Source organism: Cupressus sempervirens, chromosome 1 (genome assembly GCF_028749045.1).
Source record: "Cupressus sempervirens isolate cs-2001-9-10 chromosome 1, ASM2874904v1, whole genome shotgun sequence".
Taxonomy (NCBI): domain Eukaryota; kingdom Viridiplantae; phylum Streptophyta; class Pinopsida; order Cupressales; family Cupressaceae; genus Cupressus; species Cupressus sempervirens.
In genome coordinates, this window is record NC_143118.1 from 577702426 (window position 1) to 577727615 (window position 25190).

The following is a 25190-nucleotide window of genomic DNA, read 5'->3' on the forward strand; positions in this document are numbered from 1 at the left end:
TTTATGTATGGTGTTTCTAATGTGGTTAAGGAAGGGAGTCGTAGTCACCTACTAGTCAGGATCTACACGATGCACCATTTCCTGCCATTGTCTATTTAGCTTAGAATATTGTGTCTATACATGCGTGGATTTTATGCAGGTTGTAGATATCGAGTATCGACTTTTTTGAATTGCCAGGATGAGCATACCCTATCGCATTATCTCAATGGTAAGAGAGGGGAGATAAACTCTTAAGTCCAAATCCTAAACCCTTTTAGCCAATTGTCCTAATTGATAATTAGGACAAGTATCTGAGTTAATTACCCTCTGAATGCATCAAATGATGTTATTTCATGATTATAACCTTTTTGTTTGATTTAGTATGTGTTCTTCTATGATGGGTTTTCATATGTTGCTTTATGAGTCCTTGGTGTTTTCTATTAATTAAGTCTAATTAAAAAGGTTAATTAATGATTTAATTAATAGAAAATTATTATGATATTTTAATATTTAATTATATTTAATTAATTAAGAGATTAATTAAATAAAACAAATTAAATTTGGAGATAAAAGTTTAAAGATAAATTTAGAACATGATAATATTTATTTAATTTAATAATAATATATTTAGAGTTCATTTTTTAATAAATGCTAAATATTATTGTTATTTAAGTTAATTAAATATTTTATCAATTAAGTTTCTAAAATAAATTAAAAGTTTAAAGACATTAAATTATTAAAGGTTTCTAGATCGCATGATCTAAGCACGAGTTTAAATAAAAGAAATAAATTAAAAGATAAAATAAGTGGAAATAATAATGTTATTTTAATTTCATAAAGTACGCATGGGACTAAAAGTAATAAAGATTAAAAATAGAAGTCAAGTGGAATATTGAATAAAGTTATTTAATAATTCAACTTAATGTGCATGAAAAGATGAATGCAAAATAAAAGTTAATAAAAGATAATTTTGAGTTAACTCAGGGGAGCAAAGAGTCCTCTCGGGTGAACGCACAATTAGTGCCCAATTTTGAGGAGAAAACTCCTTATGACAACTTTGGGGATTCATTTTTCGGAGACACACAAATTTGGACTGGGGATTTTGGGAACAAATTTTGAAGATGAATTTTGGAAGTGAATCTTCTCTCAATTCTTGGAAGGTTGCGTGTTAGCATCAGGTTCAGGTGGGGTCTTGTGTTTTGATCACTAATTGAATATAGCAATATGGTGTTCCAGTCTTCTTTGTGATTGTTGAAATCAAGTCTCTAGATCTCATTGCGGGAATTTCTTATTCTCTTGTCCTATGTGTTTGATATCTCGTTTGTATAATAGGATTGAAAGAAAAATAATTCAATTTGGAACCTCGTCCGTAGGTAAAAGAAATTAAAATTATAATCAACAAAGGTTTGAATAATATGAGAATTTTATCTTGAAAATTCAATTGGTTCGTTGTGTTCTTCCTATCAGAATACAAGTACAATTTATGTCAAAAAAAATTTTAATAAAAATAAAATACAAAATATTTAATTATAATGTATGGAAGTTGGATTGTTTATTTACCAAACATAAATTTTTTAAATAAAAAAAGAAAAAAAAATAATAATAATAATATATATTTATATCTTTATGCACATTGGAGGGGGGATTAATTGCTTTTAACATTTTTAATTAATGTAAATAATAATAAAAAAATTATATATATATTAATGTGAGGGGGCGGGAATACCCACACCCCCCCATACCTACCTTTCGGCAGCTCTGTTGTCCCTACCCACAGAGTACTGCGGTAGCGGCAGTACAGAGTACTGCCGGCGGCCGCAGGCCTCTGTGGCAAGCCGCAGACAGCCCTTATGTTAAGCCGGCGGGCATATAAAAAAATACGCAATTTTCTTTTATATTTGATTTTTAATTAAATTAATATTATTCATAAAAAGGTTTTATTAATATCTAGAATTTTGATTAATAAATTTCAATATGTTTTTATTTCATAATATTTTAATATTAATCTTTATTAATATTTAATAATTAAATATTAATGCATTGAATATAGTTTTTTTTGTAAGTATTAATTTATTAATATTTTTTTTTGGATCAATATTAATAAATTAATAATTAATGAAGATATTAAAATAAGTAATTAGAACAGTAATTATTGATTAATTTAATTAAAATTAGTTAATTAAATTTAATTAATAATCAAAATTGTTAATAGAACTGTAGATTTATATAGGATTGATTTTAGTTAAATTGAAATTTCTTATTTAAGATAATAGGTTATTATTTAAATAAATAAATAAATAAATACCTTCTAATTATATTGATTAATTGACTTATAATCAAAAGTAAAGTAATTGTACAATTTTATTCGAATATCTATATGGGATAAATTTATATGATAATTATGAGACGAATGGGTTAACATGTAGGTTAAACTGTGAACTTATTTTCTTGAAAACATACATTAAACTAGAAACAAAAATGTTACACTTAACCTGATTGCGTGCTTTCAAATCAAACTAGCAGTGAGAATATGAACCATACTATTTTGTTATACTATCTATACTATTAGGGTTTTGGGTGGTCCTAGAGTGCTGACCAGTTTTACGTTGTTACCAGAGGCTCAAGGGTTTTGCGAATGTGATGATATGATGATTTCATCTTCATCTTTTTACCCAACCATGATAATGTGATGGTATGCTCTATGATACAGATGTTTTACTGTTGGTTGTTGCTTTGTAGTTCCTTGTGTGAAGCTGAGGTGTATGTATTGAGATACCTAACTTAACCATTTTTGAGTCATCGATCAGTTATATTTGATAACCATTTTTGAGTCTCGATTAGTTATACTTGGATTACCTTCTAGTCGCTTTGAGAGGACTGAAGTGTTTGTTTTGCTCTTGATGATGTCATGTTGTGATATGTGTGACTTGACCATTTTGGGAGTATTCGATCAATTTTGTGTTCTATTATTGGGATTCTTTCTGGTTACTCGTTGGAGAATCATTGGATATTGTGATTTATCATTGATGCCTTCATATGCTCATAGAGAACTTTTGTGATCATTATGATTATCTTTTGATGCTTATCAGTTGCTCATGGAGAATGGATGTGATTATTGTGGATTATCTTTTGATGTTTTTAGTTGCTTGTATAGGACTGAGGTGCTTTTATTATTACTCTTTGATTTGTGATTTCATGAGCCTAGGGTAGGATATCTATGTGTAGTGTCGGGAAGTGGCTTGCAATGAGGATCGGGGCCCTAAGAGGCTGCATGGAGTAACCCACTGTAAGTTGTTTTAACAAGCGAAAACATCTCACCTAAATACTAACTGAAATGAACTTAATAAGATAATTGTATGTTCTCTCCCATACCTTGAGTGCTAGTACAGGCTAGGATGAGGTAGAGAGAATGCTTGGTTATGACCTTGCATTCTGTAGTATGCCTCGTCAATACGAGAGGATACTAGTGGCCATAGGGATCACTAGGGACCCGAGATTCCTAAGGGATTGCTCGGGTAACTTCTACGTGACTTTTGTGATGACACTTTCCTGCTTGCATAGCAAGTTTCCTACGTGTCTTTGTGGTACCTCTGGGTCCAGATGTCTATCTATGTTGGAACCTTTGAGTTAGTGTACTTTTAGGATTTCCCAGACTTAGAGAGTACTTGTGTTTTGTGTTTTGATAGCTTGTTGGGACTTGACACTATCTCCTCAGCACGGTGGAACTGGACCATTTAGGTTCCATGCGGTCGGGTGGCAGTACTTTTACTCTTACCATTTGAGATCCGACCGGTGCTACCATGACTAGAGCTTCTTGGGATGCTTGTTCATAATGTTTAGGTGATGTGTTCTACTTTGGAGGATCATTTTATGCTTTATTCTTGCATGTTAGAATTCTTTATGCGTATGTGGTAGCATGTTAGATTTCTTTATGCATATAATGTAGTATGTTTTAGGAGTGATGTCCCTATTACTATACTACCGATGATCTCTTCTGTGACTTGGGATGTTACGCTTGGGGGATGACTAGGGCCCATGATGGTCTAATGATGTTATTGATGGTTGGGAGGAACCACACACTTAGATTAGTTGTGTTTTATGATGTATGGATAGTTGTATTTCATGTTGGATGTTTATATCTCTTATGATGGATGGATGTATCAAGTATGGTATATGGTTTAATTTATTTTACTGTACTTTGTATCATGGATTTGAGGATGATGTATCTTTATTTTTACATATGTATATTCTCTTAAGCCTTTCATACCCTGTGACATGTATAGTGGATGATTGAGCATTTCGAATTAATTTGCCAAGAGGCATTCAGAACAAGTGTATATTATGGACATTGGACTTTCTGATTATTCTTTCATATGTATGTGGTAGTTGTTAGACTTAGAATTAATTAAATTTAAATGTGACTCAACGTCTTGGGATCCTTAAGGAATGTAACTTGTGATGTATGTTTGTTGATGATTACATGTTATTGCTTCCGCTACTATGTGTTTGATGTGTATGTTATACTTTCTTACTTTTAGAAAAAAGAAAATGTTTTGCAAACTTAGTGAAATTTTATATTAATTCTTTTGGATCCCTTGGCAGGGCGTTACATCTGGTATTAGAGCTCGAGTTTCTACATTGGGAGCTCTGGGTATATTGAAACGCCACTACTATGAACTACTTGAACAAAAATGAAAACTTTAAACTGTTATGTGTATCTCTTTCAAACTGAAACTTGAAACTAGTTGAACTAAAACATAACTTAAATTGTTAGTTGCATATTTTGCATGCTTCAACACTTAGACTTCAAAACTGAAATTATACTTAAACCAAAATTATAGGCAAACTGAAAATTGAAACTAGCTTGTTTGTAAAACATGTATCTATTGTCTATGTTTTAAAGTAGTGTGCTTTTGATTATCCTTGGGAGTATTATGTTGATTTTGTGTAGAGATTTTAGGTGATCTATTTCAATATTTGTTAGAAAGGATGCATGTTGGATCAATATGGTTTTCGGTTTACTATTAAACTAGAATCATATTGGTCTAAGTGATTTAAAGTAGTATGTGTATGCTTATGATACCATCTTGTATCTGGATATTATTGTAGGATGATATTTGGGGCGAGAGCTTTTGTTATAAGCCATAGCCCAGACCATGGTGAAGGCCATGGACGAGACAGAGCTATCAGTTTCCATGAGTCTATCCATGAAGAACCTATCCAAGATGGGAATAGGGAAGAGCATGTCAGTAAGCATCAGGAAGAGTACTATAGAGAGCAACAAGTTGTCTCTGAGGAGGTTGATCTAAGGCAAATGTCGCAGACCATCATTGATCGCCTAACTCCTGTTCATGACCATGATAGAGCACCTCGGGCAAGACTTGAGCATAGACCTAAGAGCATGAACTCTCATCAAGCTCGTAATGCATGGCGTAATAAGCACCACCAGCATTACCAGCCATATTTGGGTAATCAAGGTGTAGGTGGCAATAGGAAACCTCCTTCTGGGGGTAATCAATGGCAAGAGGAAACTTATCCTCCAGCACAGTGTCGTGGCGATGGTTTCAATGGTAGGAACTATCACAAGGTTCATCGCAACAAGCCCAACTAGTATGATCGACCATCTCAGAGTGTTCAACCTTATCCTAGTGGGGGTAGTTTCTTGCAGTCTAGTGCACCTAAAGTTCAGAGCAGCTTCGATGGAGAGTGTTTCATATGTGGTAAACATGGACACAAGGTGTCTCATTGTCCTCAAAGGAAAGCTCAACCCTTGGATTAGAGACCCGCAACTTCAAAACCTATGGTTGGCGATATGGGTAGATCCCAAAGAGTGTTCTCAGTGGAGACATATCCTCCTGCAGGGGAAAGGTTCCCAAGGGGCACACACAGTGAGACCCTTAGTTTTATCATTCATGTAGGCTTCCAGGAGTAAGCTTAAGTCTAGGGGGGGTGGATGTAGTGCCTGCCCCTAGTTTACATTTTTTGTTTTAATTGCCAAACTCTTTTAGGCCAGTTTTATACTTGATGTTTAGTAGCATTACTTTTAGATTATCAGATGTTGTTTTACACTCAATTTATTATATGATGAGATTACTTGGTACTCTATATTTCATGCATGTATGATGATTATTCAATGTTTTCAATTATCAATGATGATTAGTTAGATGATTTATTATCACATGTGCTTTCTTATGGATACTTACCCCATACTACATGTGTATGGTGTGTGTGTGTGTTTGTTTTCTTTATGTATGGTGTTTCTAATGTGGTTAAGGAAGGGAGTCGTAGTCACCTGCTAGTTGGGATCTACATGATGCACCACTTCCTGCCATTGTCTATTTAGCTTAGAATATTGTGTTTGTACATGTGTGGATTTTATGCAGGTTGCAGGTACTGGGTATTGACTTCCTTGAATTGCGAGGATGAGCGTACCCTATCGCATTATCTCAATGGTAAGAGAGGGGCGATAAACTCTTAACTCCAAATCCTAAACCCTTTTAGCAAATTGTCCTAATTGATAATTAGGACAAGTATCTGAGTTAAGTACCCTCCAAATGCATCAAATGATGTTATTTCATGATTATAACCCTTTTGTTTGATTTAGTATGTGTTCTTGTATGATGGGTTTTCATATGTTGCTTTATGAGTCCTTGGTGTATTTTCTATTAATTAAGTCTAATTAAAAAGGTTAATTAATGATTTAATTAATAGAAAATTATTATGATATTTTAATATTTAATTATATTTAATTAATTAAGAGATTATTTAAATAAAAAGAATTAAATTTGGAGATAAAAGTTTAAAGATAAATTTAGAACATGATAATATTAATTTAATTTAATAATAATATATTTAGAGTTCATTTTTAAATAAATGCTAAATATTATTGTTATTTAAGTTAATTAAATATTCTATCAATTAAGTTTTCAAAATAAATTAAAAGTTGAAAGACATTAAATTATTAAAGGTTTCTAGATCGCATGATCTAAGCATGAGTTTAAATAAAAGAAATAAATTAAAAGATAAAATAAGTGGAAATAATAATGTTATTTTAATTTCATAAAGTACGCATGGGACTAAAAGTAGTAAAGATTAAAAATAGAAGTCAAGTGGAATATTGAATAAAGTTATTTAATAATTCAACTTCATGTGCATGAAAAGATGAATGCAAAATAAAATAAAAGTTAATAAAAGATAATTTTGAGTTAACTCAAGGGAGCAAAGAGTCCTCTTAGGTGAATGCACAATTAGTGCCCCGATTTGAGGAGAAAACTCCTTATCACAACTTTGGGGGTTCATTTTGGAAAGACACACAAATTTGGACAGGGGATTTTGGGAACAAATTTTGAAGACGAATTTTGGAAGTGAATCTTCTCTCAATTCTCGGAAGGTTGCATGTTAGCATCAGGTTCAGGTAGGGTCTTGTGTTTTGATCACTGATTGAATTAAGCAAGATGGTGTTCTAGTCTTCTTTGTGATTGTTGAAATTAAGTCTCTAGATCTCATTGCGTGAATTTCTTATTCTCTTGTCCTATGCGTTTGGTATCTCGTTTGTATAATAGGATTGAAAGAAAAATAATTCAATTTGGAACCTCGTCCGTAGGTAAAAGAAATTAAAATTATAATCAACAAAGGTTTGAATAATATGAGAATTTTATATTGAAAATTCAATTGGTTCGTTGTGTTCTTCCTATCAGAATACAAGTACAATTTATGTCAAAAAATTTTTTTAATAAAAATAAAATACAAAATATTTTATTATAATGTATGGGAGTTGGGTTGTTTATTTATCAAACATAAATCTTTTAAATAAAAAAATAAAATTAAAAACAAAAAAAAAATTATATATATTTATATCTTTATGCACATTGGAGGGGGGATTAATTGCTTTTAACGTTTTTAATTAATGTAAATATTAAAAAAAACATTATATATATTAATGGGAGGGGGCGGGAATACCCACACCCCCCCATACCTACCTGTTGGCAGCTCTGTTGTCTCTACCCACAGAGTACTACAACAGCGGTAGTACAGAGTACCATCGACGGCCGCAGGCCTCTGCGGCAGGCCGCAGGCGGCCCTTATGTTAAACCGACGGGCTTATAAAAAAATGTGCAATTTTTTATATATTTGATTTCTAATTAAATTAATATTATTCATAAAAAGGTTTTATTAAGATCTAGAATTTTAATTATTAAATTTTAATATGTTTTTATTTAATAATGTTTTAATATTAATCTTTATTAATATTTAATAATTAAATATTAATGCACCGAATATAGTTTTTTTTGTAAGTATTAATTTATTAATAATTTTTTTTGGATAAATATTAATAAATTAATAATTAATGAAGATATTAAAATAAGTAATTAGAACAGTAATTATTGATTAATTTAATTAAAATCAGTTAATTAAATTTAATTAATAATCAAAATTGTTAATAGAACTGTAGATTTATATAGGATTGATTTTAGTTAAATTGAAATTTCTTATTTAAAATTATAGGTTATTATTTCAATAAATAAATAAATAATTACCCTCTAATTATATTGATTAATTGACTTAGAATCAAAAGTAAAGTAATTGTACAATTTTATTTGAATATCTATATGGGATATATTTATATGATAATTATGAGACGAATGGGTTAATGTGTAGGTTAAACTGTGAACTTATTTTGTTGAAAACATACATTAAACTAGAAACAAAAATATTACACTTAACCTGATTGCGTGTTTTCATATCAAACTAGCAGTGAGAATATGAACCATACTATTTTGTTATACTGTCTATACTATTGGGGTTTTGGGTGGTCCTAGAGTGCTGACCAGTTTTAGGTTGTTACCAGAGGCTCGAGGGTTTTGCGAATGTGATGATATGATGATTTGATCTTGATATTTTTACCCAACCATGATAATGTGATGGTATGCTCTATGATACAGATGTTTTACTGTTGGTTGTTGCTTTCTAGTTCCTTGTGTGAAGCTGAGGTGTATGTATTGAGATACCTGACTTAACCATTTTTGAGTCATCGATCAATTATATTTGATAACCATTTTTGAGTCTCGATCAGTTATACTTGGATTACCTTCTAGTCGCTTTGAGAGGACTGAAGTGTTTGTTTTGCTCTTGATGATGTCATGTTGTGACATGTGTGACTTGACCATTTTGGGAGTCTTCGATCACTTTTGTGTTCTATTATTGGGATTCTTTCTGGTTACTCTTTGGAGAACCATTGGATATTGTGATTTATCATTGATGCCTTCATATGCTCATAGAGAACTTTTGTGATCATTATGATTATCTTTTGATGCTTATCAGTTGCTCATGGAGAATGGATGTGATTATTGTGGATTATCTTTTGATGTTTTCAGTCGCTTGTATAGGACTGAGGTGCTTTTATTATTACTCTTTGATTTGTTATTTCATGAGCCTAGGGTAGGTTATCTATGTGTAGTGTCGGGAAGTGGCTTGCAATGGGGATCGGGGCCCTAAGAGGCTGCCTGGAGTAACCCATTGTAAGTTGTTTTAACAAGTGAAAAAATCTCACCTAAATACTGACTTAAATGAACCTAATAAGATAATTGTATGTTCTCTCCCATACCTTTTGTGCTAGTACAGGCTAGGATGGGGTAGAGAGAATGCTTGGTTACGACCTTGCATTCCGTAGTATGCCTCGTCAATATGAGAGGATACTAGTGGCCGCAGGGATCACTAGGGACCCGGGATTCCTAAGGGATTTCTTGAGTAACTTCTATGTGACTTTTGTGATGACACTTTCCCTCTTGCATAGCAGGTTTCCTAGGTGTATTTGTGGTGCCTCTAGGTCTAGATGTCTATCTATGTTGGAACCTTTGAGTTAGTGTACTTTTAGGATTTCCCAGACTTAGAGAGTACTTGTGTTTTATGTTTTGATACCTTGTTGGAACTTGAGACTATCTCCTCAACATGGTGGGACTACACCATTTACGTTCCACGCGGTCGGGTGGTAGTGCTTTTACTCTTACCGTTTGAGATCCGACTGGTGCTACCATGACTGGAGCTTCTTGGGATGCTTGTTCATAATGTTTAGGTGATGTGTTCTAATTTGGAGGATCATCTTATGCTTTATTCTTGCATGTTAGAATTCTTTATGCATATGTGGTAGCATGTTAGATTTCTTTATGCATATAATGGAGTATGTTTTAGGAGTGATGTCCCTATTACTATACTACTGATGATCTCTTTGGTGACTTGGGATGTTACGCGTGGGGGATGACTAGGGCCCATGATGGTCTAATGATGTTATTGATGGTTGGGAGGAACCATGCACTTAGATTAGTTGTGTTTTATGATGGATGGATAGTTGTATTTCATGGTGGATTTTTATATCTTTTATGATGGATGGATGTATCAAGTATGGTATATGGTTTCATTTATTTTACTGTACTTTGTATCATGGATTTGAGGATGATGTATCTTTATTTTTACATATGTATATTCTTTTAAGGCTTTCATACCCTATGACATGTACAGTGGATGATTGAGCATTTCGAATTAATTTTCCAAGAGGCATTCGGAACAAATGTATATTATGGACATTGGACTTTCTACTTATTCTTTCATATGTATGTGGTAGTTGTTAGACTTAGAATTAATTAAATTTAAATGTGACTCAATGTCTTGGGATCCTTAAGGAATGTTACTTGTGATGTATGTTTGTTGATGATTACATGTTATTGCTTCCGCTACTATATGTTTGATGTGTATGTTATACTTTGTTACTTTTTTTAAAAAAAATGTTTTGCAAACTTAGTGAAACTTTAGGTTAATTCTTTTGGATCCCTTGGCAGGGTGTTACATATTGCAGTAATAAAGTATATCCAATGAAGGCTACAATGTTTGATCATAAACTATGATCTACTCGATGAAAGATTTTCCCTATTAAAGGCTTACAAGATTTGTTAGATCTTATCCTATTAAAGAATTTCAACACCCTATTAGAAGTGTGTCAGATTAAAGGACTTTAACTTACAATAAAGTAAGTGCAATGTTAAAGAATTTACAATACCCTATTAAGACTACTCTGTTAAGAGATTTAACTGGTTCACCTACTAGAATGTATAAAAAATGATCCCATAGTTAGCACTTTTTTGCTAGATAAAAAATCACCTTTTTCCTTATGTGTACTTGATCCTCATTGATTAGATGTATCACTTATGTCCTCTAATTCCTTTCATCTATTCTCCTCTAGCTAATTCTACAATGTATCTCAATTCACAACTCCCTAGCGACCATGAATGCTCTATTTGCGCATGCAAACTTCTCTATTTTCTCCTTCCAAATATATACAATGTTTAGGGTTTTTCCTCCTTAAGAAGACCTAGGTTACTTAGGGTTAGGTATGAATCAACAATTATCATTCATCCATTTTTCTTGTTAAAACATCCCTTCAACTGATTGGTTTAATGTACTACATCGAGATCCTCAATAAAGATTGACCTTTATCATTGAGAATCACAAAATAATCCTCAAGTCAGCTCAAAAATAGTTTACATAGAAGTTTGTGCCATTACAACCATGTCCAAAACTATTTACTTGGCACTTGATGTATCTGATGCTGGACATTCACTATCTCTTTAATGTTGTAACTCAGCCTATGAATAACTTGACATACATTTATTACTTGACACTTGAATGACTCGTCATCTACTATCTACTTAGCACTTGAGTGACTTAACTAACTTACAAGTTACTTGCTACATACTAAATATCTCTCACTTGGCATATGCTATCTAGCAACTTATGCTTGACATACATTAGTTGTTCACAATGAACTATGAAAATGACCTAAGTATATTGTTACTCATATCTCAAAATTAATCTATTATCAACAATGATAGGATTCAGACCAAAAGTCAATTGTCTCATCAATAGGTAGTAGGTTTGAAATCATTGACAAAATAATTCTTAATATTCCATTACATGTTTTCCACTTCAAAATAATCTCTTTTCAACATAAATCATGTGATTATCTTAAGAAAGTAGTCCTAATAGACCTATTGTAAATCTCCTAGTAGAGTATTCACTTCATTGTGAAGTAAACTCCTTTAGTAAAGCTAGACTTAACAAACTTATATGATTTAATAGAGAAAACTCCTCAAAGGGTAAATCATCAGAAGTGAAAACATTATAGCCCTAATAGGTACTTTGTTAATGGAGTAGTGAAGATATTTTGGGTGCCATCTCCACTACAATTGTACCTTCACCTTGGAGGGTTTCTTCATTACCAATTCTTGTGTCATGACTTGTTTATTTGTTTATGTCTTTTGTTCATGCTACTAGATGTTAGATCTGATATTACATGATATTGCATGGTTGATATGTATAGTGAATTATGATTACTATAGCTCATGTTTAAAGTGGTAAAATTTATGGAAATTTTGATTCAACTCTTCCACCTTAGCATCATATTTTTTTATTAGATTTCCAACACTCAAGTTGTTAAGCTTGGTACTTTTAGGGTCTCAACTTTGATACCAATTTTTTTTCTGACCTAGAAGCAAATATTATATATACCAATTTCTTTAATATTAGCTTAATGAGAGAAGATGTGACATAGAAACATGGAAGGTTGCACAAAAATGCATACATCAATGACACAAATATTTGTATGTGGAAACTCTTAATGAGAACAAGAAAAGCATAGTGGGAGTAATATACTCAATAAAATTTAAATATAAATAATTTTTTTGGTTAGAGGCTACAATTGTTCCTTTCTAAAAACACATCTAGTTATGAATACATGTAAGCTACCAGGATTACAAATTTCTTTGAAATCTACCTAGTTAAATGATTTATAACACTCCTTCTAGGAGGTACATGATTAGAGATTTTACAATGTCCTTTCCACATAATCATACTTGGTCAAGAGATTACAAAATGATTACAATGGTAACAAAGTAATTAAAGTGGTGATCTAAATAAGTAGAATACCTTCTCTTGTAGATCTCTTGTGTATACCCTAAGATACCTTGATCTTCTCTTATCCTCTTCGATTCCTTAGTGATAATAGAATCAACATGATAATGGAAATGCTATCAAGTAGTAGAATTGAATCTAACATTGAGGAATTTAACTACCCTTGTAGATGCAAATGAATTTAGCATGTAATCAAGTATTTTAATATAATAGGCTTGACTCAACACAAAAATCAAAAGAAAACCATGTAAGTCAAAACCCAATGAGTTTGAATGCTTTTAATTTTTCTTAAAGAATAATGAGATAAATTGAATGAGTGAATTGAAGATCTCTTTCTTTGAAGCAAAAATCTACTACCACCTCGAAGAATCATGATGCAAGAAGGAAACTATAGATCTTGATGAATACTTGAATAATTCCTTCTATACATATTTGAAAATTTTCTAAAAAATATTTACTTTTGTCTCATGTACATGTGTATGATTGATCTTGATGTGAAAATTAAAATGGCCAATCTCCCTTATTTACTAGCTTCTAGGATAAAAAATAAAGCGAGGTGACTATAGAATAAGTTAAAAAAAATTAAACACTTGACACAAAATAGTTCTCAAAATAAAAATTCATCAAGGATTAGGTTGTTTTGGTCAATCTATTTTATGTTAAATGTTGATATCATTAACCTATATTGGTAAATATTGACTATGTCAACCTATAGTAAGGGTATCTCATGGAGAGATAGTCTTAAGGTCTCAAGGATGGAAGTACACAAGGGATTCAGAAATATTGAAAACACCAGAAGGCATGGCCAAAAATGTGATAAAATACATGAGGGATAGGCATATAATAAGAGATGAACTATAGATTTGAGAAATATTCGAAGAGATAGGGGCCAAAAAACCACTAAGGAGTTATAATAGGTCTCAAATCAAGTTCAACCAATTTAAGACAATACATATGGTAATACCATGATCCTTAAGATTTTCCCTCAACTCATTGGATTAATTGATGATGTCTTGAATTGTATCAAACCTCTTAGGATCCAAGTTGAGAAGATTTTCTTGAATTATGAATCTCATATCCTCATCTACTTTTTTTAAATACTTAAATTTTTATTTGTATAATCATTTAGTTCCTTATCATTCACATTAGGAATAGAGTCTTCTTTGATTTTTCCATCCACACAATGTGATGTAGGAGCATCCAAAGGTATAAGGGCAATCTTGTGTCACCCAAAAAAAATGTACTTAGACTTAGTTTATGTTTCATGTGTTTTCATTTTTGGACACCCATTTGGGTCAAATAAAGGTTCCAACTCTCACAATTCCACTATCAGTGTGCTAGAAAATCTCAAAAAACTAGGAGCATGTAATTGGGCCATCATTTTGGTGAACTAGAAGGCATGAATTGGCGAGATGAATGTAATTGTAATCTAGAGCATTCCAAAAAAAGAATTAGGTGAAAAGGCCCCACGGTTTGAAAGTTATTGCAGTTTTTTGAGTTTTGGAGACCTCCTAAGAATGCTTCAAAGTCACGTTAGGGGCATTAAGTGACCTCAAAAAAGGCCAAAAAATGGGGGATAAGAAAAGCTATCCATAGGGCTATAGAGCACTTCGAGAGCTTTTTGAAAATGTAAACAGTTCATCAATCGGAGCTACGGTTCAAAAGTTATGCCTCCCAGAAGTTTGGTTACCATTTTTGGATTCTTCTAGATTTGCACTGACTTCTAACGCAGCTTCTGGAACCTTCTATTTGGTCGATGGATGCCTACTAGCACTTTCTAGAATGTACTCCTAGTCCTTAACCCTCCGGGGTCTATTTAAGGAGATTTCTAGCATTGTAAAAGGCAGTTCAGAGTGGAGTTTGAGAGGAGGTACTGAAAGGAGAAATTATCTCTAGATTTATGCTATTGTAAGCCCTTAGGGCATGTTTTGAAGTTTATTTTCTCTCTACTGAATGTACTAGCTTATTTTTCAGTTATTGCAATTTCCCTTTTCTGTTGTTTCCATTCTGTTCTTGGGTTGTGACCCCATCAAGTGGTATCAGAGCTAGTTTTCTTGAGTGTGTAGATAGAGCACCGACTGTGAGGCAGTTAGCACTAGGATTGTGTAGTTGTGGGTTTGAGTTAAGAAGATGCCTCCACGAAGAGAGCATGGTGGAAGGGCCAGAGCTATTAATCCTGAGGAGGTTAGAGCCCTCCAAAGGTAGGTACAAGCATTGCAAGAGCACCTCCGTAGAGGAACAATTGTGGCCGTAGGTGATGAAAGTGAAGATGACAACGAAGAAGATGAAATTGGACCAGAAGGGGAATTTGATGGGGAAGTTCTAAATCATGTAGAGGAATGGCTTTTTAGGGCCATTACTAAGTTTGGGAAAAGACCTACAATTGAAGTGGGTGTATTTTTAGGAAATCTGAAACCAGATGAGTTGATCGATTGGATCAATGAACTGGAAGAATACTTTGAGTATGAGGATATCAGGGACCCAGATAGGGTTAAGTTTGCAAAGGCCAAACTAAACTTAGTCCATGCAAAAATCTGGTGGCAAGAGGTCCAATTGGAAAGAAACAAAAGAGGAAAGGAGAAGATCACAAGGTGGGATCGCATGGTGGATAAATTGAAGAAGCAGTTCATTCCTATGGACTACGAGCTTGATTTGTTTAAGAAGATGCATAGGTTACAGAAAGCAGGAAGATCAGTCCAAGAATATATAGAGGAGTATTACCGACTCTTGATTAGAGTAGGGCATGGAGAAGAAAATAAGGAGAAGGTTGCTCATTATATCAGCGGGTTGCGACCTAGCATCCAGGAGGAATTAAGTTTGGTAAGAATGACCAGCGTTGAAGAGGCATACCAATTTTCCCTACGAGTTGAAGAGAAGCTGAATAAAAGGTTTGAAGGAAGACAAAGAGGGCGCGGTCAAGGAGGAAGGGGAAGCGGTAGATCGTCTGGAGGCCGCAATGAAACCCAAAAGAAAAATGAAGATGTGGGTACTAGCAGGATCTAGAGGAATGAGGGTTTCAACTGCTCCCATGATCAAGACTTTGGAAATTAGAGAGGAAGAGGTAGAGGACATGGAAAAGGAAGAGGAGGCTTCTGTGGTACCTGTTTCCATTGCAATGAAGAAGGTCATCGTGCCTTTGAATGCCCTCAACAACAAGGAAGGACAGATAGGAGAGATGAGGGCCAAGCTAGGGTTGCTCATGTGGATGAGGATGCACAATCATCACATTCAGAGGATGCAGAAAGAGGAGAGACCTTGGTAAATGAAAGAGTCCTACTAAGTGGTGAGATTGAACCAGGACAATAGAGGATTTTGTTCCATACCAGATGCAAGTGTGAGGATAAATGTTGTGATGTGATCATTGATGGTGGTAGCACTGATAACTTGGTATCAGAAGAGATGGTCTCTAAGATGAAGCTCAAAAGGGAGAAACATCCCCAACCCTATCGAATTGCTTGGGTAAAAGATGATCATAAGGTCCTAGTAAGTGAACAATGTTTAGTGAAATTCAAAAATTGGGAGTTACCATGATGAAGTTCTCTGTGATGTTATTTTGATGGATGTTTGCCATCTATTGTTGGGTAGACCATGGCAGTTTGATAGACATGTAGTACATGATGGACATGCAAACACATACTCTCTGACAAAGGATGGAGTTTGCCACAAATTGAAGCCCATGAAAAAGGAAGGTGAAAAGGTATGTAGCAGTGCTAGGATTTATCTTGTTGATGAAAAGAAGTTTTTAGATGGTATGAAACATCAGCATATGTGCTATGCTTTGATTCCTAGGAAAGATAAAGAAGGTAGTAGTGAAATACCACTTGAAGTTTCAGATTTACTAGGGGAATTTGGAGATATTATCTCTAATAATGTTCTAGATGGATTGCCACCAGTAAGGCAAATCAGTCATCAGATAGAACTGATTCCAAGAGCTAGTTTTCCTAACAAGCTTGCTCACAGGATGACTCCTACTGAAATAGAGGAGCTTTAAATAGACAGGTTCAAGAGCTGTTGAGGAAGGGCTTGATTCGAGAGAGCCTGAGTCCATGTGCAGTACCTGCAGTACTCGCACCAAAGAATGATGGAGAGTGGAGGATGTGTACAGATTCTCAAGCTATAAATAGAATAACCATCAAGTACTGATTTCCTTTGCCAAGGATGGACGATCTTATGGATTGCTTGAGTGGAGCTCAGTACTTCACAAAGATAGATCTCAAGAGTGGCTATCATCAGATACGGATTCAAGAAGGAGATGAGTGGAAAATAGCCTTCAAGACCAAGGAGGGTCTTTATGAGTGGTTAGTCATGCCCTTTGGATTGACGAATGCCCCAAGAACCTTCATGGGGCTCATGAATGAGGTACTTAAGAAGTTCATGGGAAATTTTGTTATTGTTTATTTGGATGATATTTTAATTTTCAACAAGACTTTGGAAGAACATTTATTGCATATTCGTAGTGTCCTTGAACGGCTAAGGGAAGAGAAACTGTTAATTAATCTGAAGAAGTGCGTCTTTGCAAAAAGGGAGTTAGTCTATTTGGGGTTTGTTATATCACCTGAAGGTCTCAAAATGGATCTAGAGAAGGTAAAAGCCATCTTGGAATGGCCTACTCCAAGGTCTGCTACTGAGGTAAGATCATTTCATGGTCTGGTTAGTTTTTATAGGAAGTTTATTAAGAATTTCAGTGGCATATGTGCACCCCTAATTGATACAATAAGAGGGGATTGAAAAGAGTTCAAATGGACTACAACAGCTACGAAAAGTTTTGAATTGCTGAAGAAGAAGGTAACAGAACAACCTGTGTTAGCACTTCCAAATTTTAGAAAGGTTTTCTACGTGGATTGCGATGCCAGTGGCAGTGCTATTGGGGTTGTATTAAGCTAAGAAGGTAAGCCTATTGCATATTTTAGTGAAAAATTGAATGATGCAAAGAAGAAGTATTCTGTTTATGATCAAGAATTCTATGCAATAGTTCAGGCCTTAAAGAAATGGAAGCATTATTTATTGCCAAAGGAATTTGTTTTGTATACTGATCATCAGGCATTACAGTACCTAAATAGCCAAGGTAAATTGAATTAGAGGCATATGAAGTGGGTAGAGTTCTTGCAAAGTTATACATTTGTGTTGAAGCATAGAAGCGGAAAATCTAATAGGGTTGCAGATGCACTAAGTAGGAGACAGTTGTTGCTTACAGTAACGCAGGTTGAAGTAGTTGGGTTTGATGAACTCAAGAATTTGTACCCTGAGGATATTGATTTTGCTGAAGCATGGAAAGCTTGTAAACAACCTGTTGTTGTAGATAGAACCAAGTGGTTAGACTATTTGATTCAGGATGGCATGTTGTTCAAAGGTAGTCAATTGTGCATTCCAAGGAGTTCCATGAGGGAAAATCTGATTAAGGAGAAACACAATGGAGGGATGGCATGACATTTTGGTCGAGATAAGACCATTTCCATTATTAGAGAACATTATTTTTGGCCTCAAATTTCATGGGATGTGAAGAAGTTTGTACAAAGTTGCTAGGTTTGTCAAGTTGCCAAGGGGTTTAGTCACAATACTGGCCTATATCAGCCATTTCCCGTTCCATCAAGGCCATGGGAGGACATAAGTATGGATTTTGTTCTTGGATTGCCAAGGACACAAAGGGGTAATGACTCAGTATTCGTGGTGGTTGATAGGTTCTCCAAAATGGCACATTTCATTCCATGCCACAAAACTCATGATGTTGTCCATATTGCAGACTTGTTTTTCAAAGAGGTGGTAATACTACATGGTCTTCCAAGGAGCATAGTTTCTGACAGAGATACTAAATTTGTGGGCTATTTCTGGAGGACATTATGGAAAGAGTTAAGAACTGGCTTGAAATTCAGTTCCACACATCACCAATAAACTGATGGCCAAGCAGAAGTGGTAAACAGAAGTCTGGGCAATTTGCTGAGATGTTGAGTTGGGGATAAGCCCAAGGGATGGGATTTGATTCTACCACAAGTAGAGTTTTCTTACAATAACTCTATAAATAGGAGTACTGGAAAATCACCATTCCAAATCGTACATGGGAATAGCCCAAGGACTGCACCAGAATTGAGGAAGATAGAGCAAGGGGAGAGGACAAGTGCTGAAGCGAAAGAATTTGCTAAACATATCAAGCGTCTACATGAGGAGGTTCAAGCACACATTACCAAGATGAATCAAGAGTATAAAGCTAGGGCTGATCAAAGGAGAAGACATAAGGAATTCCAAGTAGGGGATCTAGTCATGGTGCACTTATGAAAAGAAAGATTTCCAGTCGGTACTTACAACAAGCTGAAAATGAAGAAATTTGGCCCCTGCAAAATTTTGAAGAAACATGACTCAGGAAATGCATATGAAGTGGAGCTACTAGATGGTATTCACATTTCTCCCATTTTCAACATTGCAGATTTAATAGAGTATCATGATGATAGTGCAGACGAGGAGCTGGTGTTAGAGCCATGTTCAATTCTTGCTTCTAAGAAGGAGGAGATAGAAGACATTCTAGATCATTGTGTGGGTAGGAGTACCAGAAAAAGGCAGTATGAAGAGTATTTGGTCAAATGGAAAGGACGACCGATCGAGGACTCAACTTGGATTTCAGTAGCTAAGGTTTCCCATTTGGGATTTCCTCTACCATTCATAAAGTGACAGGGTCACTTTTCAATCTACCCTGGGTGTCTGATGCAGGAGCATCCAGAGGTATAAGGGCAATCCTATGTCACCTAAAAAAAATGTACTTAGACTTAGTTTCTATTTCATGTGTTTTCATTTTTGGACACCCATTTGGGTCAAATAAAGGTTCCAACTCTCACAGTTCCACTATCAGTGTGCTAGAAAATCATGAAAAATAAGAGCATGTAATTGAGCCATCATTTTGGTGAACTAGAAGGTGTGAATTTGCCAGATCAATGTAATTGTGATTTAGAGAATTCTAGAAAAAGAATTAGGTCAAAAGGCCCCATGGTTTGAAAGTTATTACAATTTTTTCAAGTTTTTCAAGTCAGGGTAGGGGCATTAAATGACTTCAAAAAAGGCCAAAAAATGGGGGATGAGTGAAGCTGGTCCATTGGGCTATAGAGCATTTCAAGAGCTTTACAAAAATGTAAACGGTTCGTCAATCGAAGCTACGGTTCAAAAGTTATGCCTCTCGAAAGTTCGATTACCGTTTTTGGATACTTCTAGATTTGCACCGACTTCTAACGCAGCTTCTGGAACCTTCTATTTAGTCGGTGGATGCCTACTAGCACTTTCTAGAATGTACTCCTAGTCCTTAACCCTCCGGGTTCTATTTAAGGAGATTTCTGGCCTTGTAAAAGGCAGTTCGGAGTGGAGTTTGAGAGGAGGTACTGAAAGGAGAGATTATCTCTAGATTTATGCTATTGTAAGCCCTTAGGGCATGTTTTGAAGTTTATTTTCTCTGTACTAAATGTACTAGCTTATTTTTCAATTATTACAATTTCCCTTTTCTATTGTGTCCATTATGTTCTTGGGTTGTGTCCCCATCATAATGATTCCAGCCTTCCAATATTAACTTGCTCTATACATTATATTTCAATTTTGCATAGCTACATGGAGTTAATTGTGGAAATCTAAGAGAACCCATCATACAAAACTAAAAGAATTCAAGATATAAGGATAAGTAGTTGCTTAAGACACCCCCCAAAATTCACTCAATCAAAGAGCCTCCCTAAAATGGATGATTTTCCAACTTTATCCTTTGTCCATTTACAATTGTTGCATGCCAAAGGGACTAAAGTGGACTTATAATTTTAATTATTACAATAGAAAATTTGAAACTATAGTAGACTCGACAAAATAAGTTGCAATACCTCTTAAGGATCTATTCAATTACATGTGTAAAACTAGGCAAAATAGAGAAAATTATTTAGTGACTTTTTTTTCCCAATAATCCTATTTAATTTAATAGAAAATCTAGAAAGTTTTCAAAAAATCATAGACTTTAAAAGAGCATTGCATAAAAAAATGTCTATCTATGAGCCCAATCAAGGCTTTAAAGTTACAAAATCAAGGATTTCTCAACTATAAGTCTAAAAAATGAATTTTTTGAAATATCAATGCACCAAAATAAAATAAAAAACTAATTTCATATCTAGGAAGAGCACAAATATATGTCCTAAAAAAAATCATACACTAAAAAATGATATCATATCATCAAGATATGTCCATTTAACAATTGCCTCCTAGATTGAAACTATAATTTGTGAGAAAGGAATATAAAACTTTATCCTTGGTATAGTTATTGTGCATTTAATAATTTAACATTTTATGACCTTGGCAATAAATTCTCCTAACTAACTTTGGAATCATCCTACATTTCTATAGCTACCACATAAATACTATTTAACTAAACTAGTGATATAGATTATTACTAAAGCTTGTATAGGTAGATACTAGCAAGGTGAGTTGAAAGACACTATAAACATTTTTTCTTCTATGTTGTGCATTATTTCTCGCATACTTGGGACTCCAGTCCCACACCCACGAGGAGATTGATACTTAGCATGAATATATTAAAAATCTAATAATGAATAATTATATATAAGAATGACTATTGTGAGTGTTTGAGATCATGTGGTGATAACTTGCTTTCAAAATATATTGCCATCAGTATTTGATGAGATCAAGGTTTATCGTTGGCTCTACCTTGCAACAAGTGCCTTTAAAATGACACAAACAAAGGAAGATCTTGGCCAACACTATATATTTCTCTATAAATCCCAAGAGAAACAATATGATAGTTCTATTTAAAAAAAAAAATTAACAAATTGCGAAATGGTCTATACAAGTTGGATTCGTAAATGAACAAATCTCCACATATAACTTTTTTCTAATATAACTAAATTTATTGTCAAAATTTACTAGAATAACTACTCTAATACAACTGTAAGGTATTATCTTTCTTTAGACACTCTTAATAACTATTGCATGTATGAACTTGAATTATGGCCACTAAAAATATGAAATAAATAAATTATTTCCAATTGATAACCAATGATACTCATATGGCTGTGGTATCATTTAAGAATTATCTCAAGGAAAATAATGAAATGCCAAGATCTAGAATTTTGATTGATAATACAAATAAGAGAGGCAAAAATATAAGATCAAATAATTGATTCAATATTGATCATATCATATGGATATAAAATAAATGAATACAAAGATGACATGCCTAAATATATAGGCAATGCACGACAACTAGGAGTGATTCAAGAGATAGCCTGTCAACTAGACAAGGTGTAAGAGCATGTTAAGTAAATGTGGATCATCCTCCATTATATATTAGAGTATGAGAAACATCTGCAATGATGTAAGCATGACAATGTGATAGGATAAATACGTCAGTTTCATGCACAAAGTGGTATGAGATAGTAACTAAATGCACGTCAAGTTTATTTCTCCAACACTATGTGCTACAAAACAAGTAAATTCCTATGTGTCTTGATGATAACAAATATTAAAATGCATTATCCTATGTAAAGTTAAGTAAAGTGTATTTAAGAATATTAAAATATACTAACATATATTATCACAAATTTTGAATGCAAATCTTCGAAGAAATTTATAATAATGAAATAAGAAGAAACTTATCCTTATATCCATTATTTATGGATGTGTATAAGATAGTTTGATTATTCAATTTTGTTAAACTTGGATTGGATGCATTTATATTTATTCTAAAGATCTCTCCTTCTTTTAATGCAAGTATTTCATACAATGTTAACAAAGGTTGTGAAAATTGTCTATTACAGGATTACCCTATTTTCTTTCAAATTGCCTCAATCTTTGTAATGCATCTATTTGGTAAATTTTTTCTTTAGAAGAGTGTCATTAGTGGTTCGCATATTCTATCCAATCTTCCCACTTTTCAATTTCTTGACATTTTATGAAGTCGCATAATGATCTTTAAGTTAGCTATAATAACTAAACTCCTTATTAGTAAACACATCGATTTCTCCCTTAACATTTGTAACTTGTCCAACATGATCACACATGAAATATAACTCCTGGGTATTTTAAGAATAAAGTCATCAACATTATTATAAACTTGTTGGTCTCTTCTGAAATTAACACAACTTACCAATGAGTTATTATATATGCAGTTTAAATTGCTTTTGCTTTCTCATGAAGCCCTTGACCGCTGAAGTGGGATACTTGGCAAATTTCGTAAATATGACCAGTGGAAAATAATAATACTTGTTTATGTGAGCATCCTATTTTTTAAATAAACACGTACAATGAATAGCTAGCATATCTCATTTGAAACAATATTGATTTATATCACTTCTTAATGAATTTATTTGTATTTTCGATATAAGAATATGAATTTTCATGTGTCTTAATATATATATATTTTTCATTTAAATGTGGATTGTTCAATTGTAATGTATAGCACAAATGTAAACTAATATATTTAGATTTTTTATGTATTTATCTAAATAATGATTACAAATTACAATAGATAGTACTAATGAATGTAAAATAATGGAACACTTTCTAAGTGACGACTTGAATATCTTATGATAAGACTTGATTCTTCTACACTAAAAATGTTAAATAGTCAAAATAAACTAGCTTTTCTCAACCATAACTTTCTCCTTGATGTATGATTCTTGTATGATGTTTAAAGTTGCCACTCCCCAACTACTAACCTTCTTCCCAATTGCTTCTAAATTAACGACCCAATTGACATGATTTAGCAGATTTTTTCGGTAAACACCCATTCGATCATGACTGATTTTACCAATGGTTGAATAAGACCTTACGTTCGTATCTACTGGTCTATTAAGACCTTACGGTCTGGTCTACTGGTCTATTCTGGCGACAGTCAAACTAATGTGCTACATTTTTTATTACTATTCTTCTTGGTCCTTGTTCGATGCAAGCTGACGGGCATATAACGAATAAGCAAAGCGAAAGAAGCTGCTTCTACAATAAAAAACAATTCTTGCATAGCTATTATATGCTAATCATAAGTCACTTTGCAACTTGCAGAGCCATTATATGGTAATCATAAGTCATTTAGTCTTCTTCAATCTCCAAAGTTCATCATGAACATGGAAATATTTCTGCAGAGATCTGTGAGAACTCTTCTGGTTTGATGGGGGGTGTTAGTTTCATTGCAGGTGTAGATTGCTCGGCCATGTCGGCTGATTTTCTTATGGAAGAAGATTTTGTTATTGCTGATCGGCTTTGGGTTGATGGGAATGGGCAGCAGGAATACCCTCATGAAGTTATCGAGATTCATGAAACTTCAAGCTTCTCACAGAATCATGGATTGATTGACAATAATCTCCATCTTCAATATACTACACCAGAAATGAAAAGTGCATTCCGGAATTACAAGAAAGAAGTCCAGTTCTGTTTTGCACCTACAATGAAGCAGAAATCAATAAAGAGATGTTTTTGTTTTCTAAGGAGGATGCATAAAAACAGCAGAGAGAGGTTATGTTGTGAAGAAAACAATGGGTTTGTGGAGGAGTCATATGCATCCACACATAGAATTGCTGAGCACAACAGAAGAGTCAAACTCAATCAGCAATTCTTGGCCTTACGTTCTCTTCTTCCTCACAATCCCAAGGTGAGATTTTTATAGTTTTTTCCATATATTTTCTTTTGTTAATATTACTGTTTCTCAACAGCTTTTACCATGTTGGCTTCATGCTGGCTTCATTTGTTCTTGATGATCAGATGGCGTTTTTGTTTTTTTCTTGCAGAAATCTGATAAAATGTCCACACTAACAAATGCTATAAAGGAGCTCAATCGGCGGAAGCGTCGCATAGAGGAGCTCGAGCAGCTGAATAAAAGTCTAAGCAATGCAGTTGGTGGGAACTCCATAAGCGAAGATTGAGGTAGCTTATCTTATGAATGTGGAGAAAATTCAAGAAGAGATGAGTTGAAGGATTATATTTATGAGGAAGTTGATGTACTTGTTGAAGAAACGGGCATTCCAGATGATCATTAAAGTAAACTAGTGAAAATAATTTAGCAAATTTTCTTCTTGAAAATAATTGTTTTTTTATCTTGGTTTTCCTTGGTTTAAGAATAAAGATGTTGTTTCTTAGTTTTTAATATAAATTAAAAATATTATTTCTGTCTCTTTTATTTATTATTTTAAAGAAATGTTTTGTGTAAAATTGGTCCTTTTTCCACTCTTCAGCCATATATGATAGGCTAAAAATTTGTGAGACCATATTGATTGACATGTTTATTTTTA

At 33.7% G+C, this 25190-nt stretch overlaps 1 protein-coding gene across 1 annotated transcript; it reads left to right on the forward strand.

Moving 5' to 3' along the window:
- The first annotated feature begins 24040 nt into the window (after positions 1-24040).
- LOC149578740 (uncharacterized) lies at positions 24041-24966 on the forward strand. The gene is made up of 2 exons (XM_089805624.1): positions 24041-24553; positions 24690-24966. The coding sequence occupies exons 1-2, from the start codon at positions 24074-24076 to the stop codon at positions 24822-24824; spliced, it is 615 nt and encodes a 204-aa protein (XP_089661750.1). The 5' UTR covers positions 24041-24073; the 3' UTR covers positions 24825-24966.
- The last annotated feature ends 224 nt before the right edge of the window (positions 24967-25190 follow it).

What these genes read in the sequence shown, in the direction of transcription:
- LOC149578740 (XM_089805624.1), top strand. Translation starts at nt 24,074, where the DNA reads ATGGGGGGTGTTAGTTTCATTGCAGGTGTAGATTGCTCGGCCATGTCG. An exon ending in TTCTTCCTCACAATCCCAAG is followed by an intron (nt 24,554 to 24,689) that starts GTGAGATTTTTA and finishes TTTTTCTTGCAG; the next exon opens with AAATCTGATAAAATGTCCAC.